At 39.0% G+C, this 10440-nt stretch overlaps 1 protein-coding gene across 1 annotated transcript; it reads right to left on the bottom strand.

The window, feature by feature from the left end:
* Window positions 1-4993: 4993 nt before the first annotated feature.
* LOC137711244 (uncharacterized) lies at window positions 4994-8580 on the bottom strand. Its single transcript, XM_068450472.2, has 10 exons — window positions 7904-8580; window positions 7153-7382; window positions 6900-7070; window positions 6755-6817; window positions 6544-6657; window positions 6268-6469; window positions 5973-6137; window positions 5741-5886; window positions 5471-5650; window positions 4994-5395 (listed from the first exon to the last, which is right to left on the bottom strand). Exons 1-10 carry the CDS (start codon window positions 8354-8356, stop codon window positions 5353-5355), a joined length of 1767 nt encoding a protein of 588 aa, XP_068306573.2. The 5' UTR covers window positions 8357-8580; the 3' UTR covers window positions 4994-5352.
* Between the last annotated feature and the right edge of the window lie 1860 nt (window positions 8581-10440).

Below are 10440 nucleotides of genomic sequence, written 5' to 3'. Positions count from 1 at the left end.
GTATATTTCTCAAATCACAAGGCTAATGAAGAGAGGAGATATAAAGGAAAGAAACCCACTGTGAAGTGTAGCTATTGTGATAATGGTGGACATACACGAGATCATTGCTGGATTCTCCATCCTGAACTAAGGCCCAAGCATTCGAGGGACAGCAACAAGAGCTTCATTAGAGGAGCACACAACTCATCACCCAAGGCAAATCATACCATGACCTCTCATTCCTAGGAAGCACAGATGTTCACCTCTAATCCGGCCATGCTGATAAATGAATTTGCTGCCTTCCTTCACAAGAAACAAGGTGGTAGGGAGAATGAAGGATCAACCAGTCATGTTGACAACAAACCAGCTGCTCTACTTGGGCAGTTTGCTGGTTTTTTGGCTGGGAAAGAAGGCGTGACACAATAAGATATTCTAGGTATCTTACGATCCTTCTCAACTGCTCTTAAAATAGGTAATATGCATGATTATTGGATTATAGATTCAGGAGCCACTGATCATATGACCAACAAGTCCACAAATCTGTATGATTTTAAAAAACTTTCACGTCCATCCCAAGTGTCAGTTGCTAATGGCAAGGGTGCCATGGTTGTAGGGAAAGGAAAAATACATTTGATATCTAGTAATGTCGAGTCTGAGGCCCTATATGTTCCTTCATTCCCTTTTCAGCTTTTATCTGTTGGAAAAATCACAAACTCACTAAACTGTACTGCCATCTTCTCTCCAAAAACTGTGATTTTTCAGGATATCACCACCAAGAAGATGATTGGTGAAGGTTTTTTTTTCTAAACGGCCTTTACTATCTTTTCCAGCATGTTCAAACTCCCAAGGCTTTCCAAGTCACCTCAAGCCTGATTCAGGAACAACAACTTTGGCATCGACGCCTTGCACATCCTTCTGATAAAGTCCTATCCTTTTTGTTTCCAAACCTGTGCAAGGTTACAAGTTCTTGTGATGTGTGTCATTTTTCTAAATTCACTAGATTACCTTTCACCTCCTCTCTATCTAGGGCTAGTAACCCTTTTGAAATCGTGCATTCCGATGTTTGGGGACCAGTTCTAGAGTCCTTTGACGGATACAAATACTTTGTAACCTTTGTGGATGATTTCACAAGGATAACTTGGTTATATCTTTTGAAATTTAAAAATGAAGTGTTGGAAGTTTTTCAAGATTTTCATAGACTTGTAAACACTCAATTTGCTTCAAATATTCATGTCTTACGATCAGATAATGGCTCCGAATATATGTCCCATAACATGTCTCATTATCTAAGCACACATGGCATACTACATCAAACCAGTTGTGTTGGAACACCCCAACAAAACGGGGTAGCAGAAAGGAAGAATAGAGACCTACTTGAAAAAACTAGGGCCCTGATGTTTCACTCGAATGTGCCGAAAAAATTCTGGTCTCAAGGTGTTCTTACTGCTGCATATCTTATCAATAGATTGCCCAGTAAGGTTTTGAATTTTAAATCACCCTATGAGATCCTAAAAGGCAGACAAATCGATTTGTCACACTTACGAGTGTTCGGATGTACATGCTTTGTTCACATTCAAGCACAAAAACGTGACAAGCTAGAACCACGGGCTGCCAAATGTGTTTTCTTGGGCTACTCTTCCACTCAAAAGGGTTACAAATGTTACAATCCCGCAACTAGGAAAATGGTTGTTTCAAGAGATGTAAGATTTGAGGAACCAATGCCCTACTTCACTCAACCTCTGGACCACTCTCAAGAGGGGGAGAACATGCTTGACTTGTTTCCAATACCATATCCATGTAAAGAAGACGCAACGGGTGTCATAAGGGACCAAACACTGAATGAGGTCCATTCTCAGTCTCACAACCTGTAGAACACACCACCAGTGGCACCTGATGAACTTATCTTATCTGAACTCTCAAGAAGTCCTTCCAACCAAGAGACTGCTCAACTACCAGTGGTTCAACCTCCCACAGTTCGTCGAAATCCTTCCCGTGAGAGGAGACTCCCATCCAAGTTAAATGATTATGTAACTTACAATGTCAGGCATCCCTTAACTTCTGTTATTAATTACAGCAAAGTGTCACCTTCATTTGCTGCATTCCTCAATACAGTTACTGAGACCTATGAACCTCAAAGCTTTCAAGAAGCTAAATTACATAGCGAATGGAGAGCTGCTATGGCAGAAGAGCTTCAAGCTCTTCACGAAAACAACACCTGGACCATCATGAAGCTTCCTAAAGGAAAGAAGGCTGTAGAAAGTCGTTGGGTGTACAAGATCAAGTTCCATTCAGATGGCACGATTGAAAGACACAAGGCTCGATTGGTTGCTCGTGGATTTACTCAGACTTATGGAGTAGATTACAAAGAGACCTTTGCACCTGTGGCAAAGATGAATACAGTGAGGGTGCTGTTATCTGTTGCCATTAACAATACATGGCCTCTCTTTCAAATGGATGTTAAAAATGCCTTTTTACATGGGGAACTAGAAGAAGAAGTTTTCATGAAAATTCCTCCGGGTCATCCTCAATCAAACAATCCAGACCTGGTGTGCAGACTTCATAAAGCCATTTATGGCCTCAAGCAAAGTCCCCGAGCATGGTATGCCAAGCTCAGTCATGTCCTAGAGGGAGTTGGTTTCTCTCGGAGCAATGCTGATTCCTCCCTATTTGTGCGATCGGGCAAATCTGGTAAACTTGTGGTGCTTATTTATGTCGATGACCTAATTGTTACAGGTGATAATGTTTCTGAGATTAGTGCTCTTAAACAATATCTCAGTCACAAATTTGCTATCAAAGATCTCGGCACTCTTAAATATTTCTTAGGAATCGAGGTGGCACATTCCCACAAGGGCTGTTTTCTAAATCAGCGCAAGTACATCATTGATCTTCTTCATGAGGCAAACATGACAGATTGTAAACCTGCTCGGACACCTTTGAATAGCAACTTAAAGATGCAGTCTCATGGTGATCTCATTCCTAATATAGAGTATTATCAAAGATTGGTTGGCAAGCTTATTTACCTAACTATCACTCGTCCTGATATATCATATGTTGTGAGCCTTGTTAGTCAGTTCATGCATGCTCCAAACACAGATCACATGAAGATTGTTCACCGTGTGCTTCGCTATCTGAAGGGTTCCATTGGTAGAGGGATCCTCATGCGCAATAATGGTCATACTCAGATCTCAGGATATACAGATGCAGATTGGGCAGGGAACTCTCTCGATCGCAAGTCTATCACTGGTTTTTGCACATTCGTAGGGGGTAATCTTGTCACCTGGAAGAGCAAGAAACAAAGTGTGGTTGCACGCTCAAGTGCAGAGGCAGAATATCGTGCTATGGCATCAACGGCATGTGAACTCACTTGGCTCAAAACTCTACTCTCGGATCTAGGGTTTCCTCACCCGCAACCTATGTCTCTTCACTGTGACAATCAAGCAGCAATGCACATCGCATCAAATCCTGTCTTTCATGAGCGAACTAAACACATTGAAGTTGATTGTCATTATGTTCGGAATCAAGTGCAGTCCAAGGTAATTGCTACACACTTCATTCGCAGTCATGATCAGCTAGAAGATATCTTCACCAAAGGACTGGCATTTACTACCTTTCATCATCTCCTATCCAAGCTCGGATCAATTGATCCCTTTGATCCAGCTTGAGGGGGAGTATTGGAAGAAAGTTCTAGGGAAGTTCTAAGGTTAGTCTAAATCCTAGTCGGCAAGCATGGGTGTATGTATGGTACATTGGCTGTCATAGTTGTCATAGTGGTGACAGTTGTTGATTGTCCTCACCTTTAGTTGTAGGTAAAGCATAAATCAAGGAAGTGTTGTTCCATGTTTTCTGCTTTACTTTTCCATGTTTTCTGCTTTACTTTTCCAAGTTTTCTGTTTTGCTTTTCCTTTCTTTCTGCTTTGCTTTTCCTTGTTTTCGGCTTCTGTTTCTTTTCCTTTCTTCCGCTCATTTATATGAGCTTTCCTTGTACTTGGTTTCACATAATACAAAATATAGACATTCAAAATTCAATAAATATGTATGCTTATTTCCTTTCCCCTGTGGCATACAATTACACATGGTAACTGTAGAAAACAAATACAGCAGAGCTATTGAACATCAAGACCAACTATAGCAGAGCAAAAGAGAGAGTATGCATGCTCAATTATCTTATTCTCCAAGGCTCCAAGCCACCAGCAATAATTGTCTTCCTGTATCAAAAGACATCACACCAACACCAACTATAGCAGAGCAATTCAACATACGAATAAATGGCCGATTTTCTCCATGCAAAGTAACTAGGTTAGTTTGTGACCTAAGGCTTTGTTTAAGAGACCAAGAGTGACCAGAACAGAACCTGGATAACAGGATCATGGGTAGGCTCAGGAAAATGACCTTTACAACCAGCACACTCAATGTCATGCCAACAGTGAAATGTAATCCGAAGAAATGTAAGAGAGAAGCCGAAAAAAATCAGAAGAATCGAAGACAGAAGAAACTGTATAACTGCACACAATCCTTTTGTGAAAATGTCAGCATACTGATCTGCAGAAGCTACAAACTGCAACAAATGAGTGTCTTTTTGAAATCTTTCACGCACAAAATGACAACCAATTTCAATATGCTTGGCCTTGGAGTGCAATACAGGATTGGTTGCTGATGTCATGCCAGAAATGTTATCACAGTGAAGTAAAGGAGCATCAGAGCTTAAAATCTGTAACTCCTTGAGTAGCCGCTGAATCCAAACATGCAAATGACATCTTTAAAGGCAGGTTGTCAAGGAAAGATTTGCCAAATATAGCTCAACATGCAAATTCACCAACCATAAATAGTGACTTGAAAGCACAAGGACTGCATAAGGATAGGCAATCAAAGCCTATTTGGCAGTAGGACAGACGCTTCGCTGTCTGATATTTTCCAGCAGGGATCTCAATCCAATATCCACCAGGCACTAACTATGTTGCAATCGATCATGAAACAAAGAGCAAAAAGAACAATGTTTTCATGTCACATGAAACTCTTTATACCATGACCATCAATTTGTATTCCTCTATCAAGAATAACTGGCAGTTTAGTAAAGCATAGAATAGAAACAAACCATTACTAAACAAAAGTGACGTGACGGAAACATTGCACCACACCATGAGATGCAAGACTAGGTATGAGAACTATAGCTATCCAAATATAACCGTTACAAACAGAAATTTGTTAGAGGGGTGGAATGCTTTTGTTTAATTCCTTGTCAAGAAATTCGTCTTCTTGGGACGTGGCATGCTGCTTGGGCTGTGGGTTCTGTGGCGGCCTTAGCAGTTTTCTGGTCATGCCTTTATTAATGGGCTTGGTTTTTCAGAGGTTTGGGTTATGGTGGAGGTGAGCAGTTCATACAGAATGCTCCTCCTTCTGCACATGCATAAGGTTCCTCCTGTATGAACAAACAACAACAACAAATAATTAGATTAAAGCATATAAAAATAAAAGAAACGATAAGTGTAACTACCTCATCAGCTCGAACCTCCTCCACAGCTCGAATGTCCTCCATAGCTTGAACCTCCTCTGCAGATTGAGCCTCCACCTCAAATGCTCCTCCTCAGCTCGAGCCTCCTCCTTAGAGGTTGATCGATATTCTCCCCAATGAAAAATGAAAAGCCCAATCACGATCATTATGACACCCCCAATACTGAAAATTCAATGATGCACTTTGTTATCAATCAACTTCAAAAATAACTCAATTAATGCCTATTAGAATTAAGTTTGCAGATTTTACCACGGTTTTTTTATGCGATCATGCAAGATCATAGCTGACAACCCAATAACTAAAATCATGGATATCGGGGTGAATGAGGACGCAAATACAGCATCCGTCTTCTTCGTCAAATTGGTCCCCAAATACTGCACTAGACCAGCAGAAATGCCCTACAAGAGAAAGGTAAACAAATCACAAACTGTATACTAACATAAGTTGCTTCATAATATAGATGTTGTTAGTTTATGAAACTAACCGCAAATACCCAGCAAAACGTGTTGAAGTCCCAACCCATAACCCACTTGTAGGCTCGTCCACGAGTGGTGACCAGGGCAATAATGAGGCTGGGGATCATAGCTGAAAACCGTACTATAGTTGCAAGCCATAGAGCCTCGACGTCATACTTCTCCATAGTGTTTTCCTAAAAAAACAGAGTTGAAAGAAGAACTATATAATTTCCACCACGTTTAACAGCCATTAATAAACAAATAGACCAAAACCATTTTAAAGATTATAAATCAACTTATGATCTAAAATTGAAATATTCTTACCATGAGTACATTGTGGCAAGCTGAGCACAGTACTGAAGCGATCACAAGACACAATGGCCAGGTCCAGTTTTCATTGACAAGTCGATGAGCTGCGATGGTGGGGCCATTATATTTTCCAATCAAGAACGCCCCACAAAAAGTTATTACTAGACCCCCCAGTTTTGCTTGGTCGCTCTTCTTGCGAATAGAGATCGACTGTATCCTGTTATCACAATGGTAAATAATAAGTTAGCTTCTAATGCAGTGTTATTTAACTTGAACAAGGTTGAAGCGCACCTGAAGATTAATGAGATCAAGTATGTCAATGCGGGGACAACCGATTGCAAGCAAACAGTAAATTGGGCTGGCAAGAATTGGGCACCAAAAGACAACCAAATCTGGGATAAAGGCCTGTTCACGAAATGGAAAACAGTTATACTATAGTTATTATAAAGCTAAACCTGTATTGAAAAGAACTAAATCTGTTTTTCCCTATGTAATTACTTACTCGAACACATGAAGACCCATTATGCGTATGAACAGGGAAGGTGTCAATGTAGGAAATGGTGTCCTGCAGCATGAAATTTAACATTGTGTTAATAAACAAACTAATTCACATTGAATTCAGAAAAGAGAATGTCTGAAATACTAACCTCAAAATGATTGTAGTGAGCAACAGCATTAAAAAGGATAGTCCGTTCGTAAAGAAATTGAACACATCAAAAGTGATGCCCCTTGACCTTGTAGACACTATAGTGGCGCTCCCTGCTATTAGTGGGATTGACACACCAATGGTCCATCGGGCGACTCTAACCCATGCGGATCTAAACAAAACAAATTAAAAAAAGTCAGATATATCAGGTGTTTGAACATAGCATTGAGGGTTTGATATAAGTGTGAACAAACCTAGTAGAAGCAGTGGGCGGCTTTGGTACATCTTCTTCATCAGCACTTTGTTCATCGCTGCCATCCTCACTGCTAATCTCGTCGTCCCCACCACCACTGGCACTAGCACGTTCATCGATGCCATCATCACTTCTAATTTCGTCGTACCTAGCACTAATGCTGCTCTCCCCACCACTCTCGCCACCCAGCTCTCGTATAAAAGGACTAATCATCCCGTATGTATACATAATCTAAAGAAATAACATTGTCAAGTTCCATCAGATACATATTTTAGTATACCAACTATCAAGAAAAGTTTAAGGGTTCACAGTAAAAGGAAGAAAAAAAACAGAAAATGTAAAGTAATAATTTGCCATCATACATGGAAGGAAATAACAATTGGGTAAATCTAATAATGTATTCGTAGTATGCATGTTGCAACAAAGATTTGAAAAGTATACAGGCTAAAGGATCAAGTTATGTTTAGCAGCATGCTTTTCCAACCCTAATTCTTGACCAAGGGCAAATTCTAATGGCTGAACTAGAACTAGATACAATGTGCTATTTTCCAACACTTATTTCAATCTGTTAGGCCGGTATTAAATTGATGAACGGTAGCTATCAGTATATCAGTCTATCATGACACTTTATCGTGACACTTTCCAACGCTAGATGCATATAAGCGAAGCATAAAACACACAAATACAGAGAAAAGTCACAGTTTCATGCAAGGATAACAAGAAATCAGAAAAGAAAGACAAGAAACACTCACTGTTTCATGCAAAGCAGCCAGATTGCTTGTTGCAAGAGCATTATGGAAGTGCTCATTTGTTCCACCAGCATAATTATCTCTGACTATTAGTGCCTTTCCTGAACCCGGAAGTCCAGGAAGCATAATTCCTTCTGGAGCTTTCACACCAACTGATGTAAAAAGCTCTGAATAACTTACGGGCAGCTCGATCACTTCACGGATTTGAGCCATTTGCTTCCAAACACCATCGACGTCATCCTCCCTTCTCACGGGTTCCCCCTGGCAAAAGATCTCAGGGTAAACCACACAATGTTCTCCGAAAGTTTCAGTGACCTTGAACGTTAGACTCCCGAGAGTGAATGTATCGCCTTTCCTCAAAGAACGCAAAGCAGATGAATTGCGTGTTGCAAGAGCAGTGTGGAAGTGCTCTACATCAGCAGGTTCATCGTCCAACTCCAAGTCGATACCTTTCATCTTCTCCCCAGATTGTGTGCAGGGCGTAGCAGGTTCCCCTCCGCAGAATTTCAAGTGCTCCGTGGCTTTTGGACAAAGTGGAGGAGAATTCGGAGGAGACGGAAGAATTTCTGTGCAGAGAGCAGCAGATTCCCCTTCGCAGAGTGCTCCATGGCCTTTGGACAAAGTGGAGGACAATTCGGCAGAGAAATCGGAGGAGACGGAAGAATGTAGGTGAAGGGTACTGTTTCGAGTGCTCCATGATTGCCATTGCCATTTTTACTTCAATACGATTGCCGGAAATGACAATCAGAAACCAACGGCTCGTTTTTGCTATTATCGGCAAAAATGGTTGTTTTGGGTGAAGGGTAGTGTGCAGTGTCTTCAAGTAGGAAGATGAACCATTAATAAGAATGGGACTCATAATAACGTCCATCGCATCAAAAAATGGACTGAGCCGTTGGAAGTTTGAAATAACATTATTGGGACCGGTAATATCATTATGTAGAATTACAGGTGCAAGGCGCGAAGAAGAAGTAAAACCAATAACAAAAGTCTGAAATATTTGTGGAAGTCATAATAATTCCTACACGAGTCCTATAGGGATTATAATTCTCCCCGTACAATCTGATAATACATCTTAAACACTTGGATGTAATCATATAACAAGCAAAGGAGAGGTTGGTTAGGACTGGACTCTGGCACATTATTTAGTCTCCTTATAGAATCCCTTAATTACTTGAAAAAATGAAAAAGAAAAAAACTATTGAAATTCTTTTTTCTTCATTGAAATTATTGGTTAGATTTTATCGAGACCCCAATAAAACGCTCTATCGTCTTTGTATTTATTCATTTTGATCTACATTAATGAATGTCATGCTCTACTTCAGGAAAAAAAATTTAAATAAAAATCATGCCACAACTATAGAGTTCATCAATTAGCTTGATTTTGATCTCACAACGGATGTTTCTAAGGAGAAGAAATTTCAAGTTCGATCTACCTTCAGACTTTGTGGTGTGTTTAATATTTAGTTTCAACTGACACATTGTAGTGAAAGTGTTGTATTTTTCAAATATACGACGACGAATGCCAAAATTGAGTTCAAGGTGGATTTGTGAAAATTTGAGTGGATGTTTTTGTCTTTCACCACATATGACTTACTCACTTTTAGGTCAAAATTGCATGTGTCTTTCCTCTAAAAAATTATAAGGATACAATGCTGAAATTATATGATAATTAGGGGTGGAATTTTTTGCCAAATTACCATACCAAAGTTGTGCCAAAAAATTTGTACCATTGGTAATGGTATGGTATTTGTACTATACCATACATTTTTGGTACGGTAATGGTATTCAAAACTATTACCAGTGGTATACCGTACCGTATCGTACCACTACTATTAATATTATATCATTTATTTATTCATTTATATATAATTAGGTATTATTATCATTATATATGCACTATATATTTTTTTCCTACTTATTGATCCAATCATCTCACCTTCTAACCTCTACTTTCACAATAAAAAAACCTAAGCCTTCGTACATTTCGGTACGTATATTTCGGTACATACATTTCGGTACGTATATTTTGGTACTTACATTTCAGTATTGATATTTAGGTATATTAATTCAATATAATACATTTTGGTACATACATTTAGGTTTATTATAATATATTTTGGTACAATGTAGGTACAAAAAAGTCAAATATATATATTTCGGCATAGTACAATCATGTATTTATATATTTTATATCACAAATTTCTTTTAATATTTTCTCATTTATGTTCATTTATAATTAAATAACTAAATATGTGCATATGAATAAAATTAAAATTTAATGTGGAGAGATTAAATAAAAATACACATTAAATAACAAAAATTGAATATAAATTTTGATAAAAGTACACTTCAAGGGATTAAATTGAATATGTAATCTAGCACCAATTTTTTTTTTTTTTAAATTTTAATCTTTTGTAAGGACTAATGTTCAAAACACCATCGACGTCATCCTCCCTTCTCACGGGTTCCCCCTGACAAAAGATCTCAGGGGAAACCACACAACGTTCTTCGAAAGTTTCAGTGACCTTGAACTTTAG

Source organism: Pyrus communis, chromosome 6, assembly GCF_041283825.1.
Source record: "Pyrus communis isolate YQ-2024b chromosome 6, ASM4128382v1, whole genome shotgun sequence".
NCBI lineage: Eukaryota > Viridiplantae > Streptophyta > Magnoliopsida > Rosales > Rosaceae > Pyrus > Pyrus communis.
This window is presented reverse-complemented; position numbering and strand designations above follow the sequence as displayed.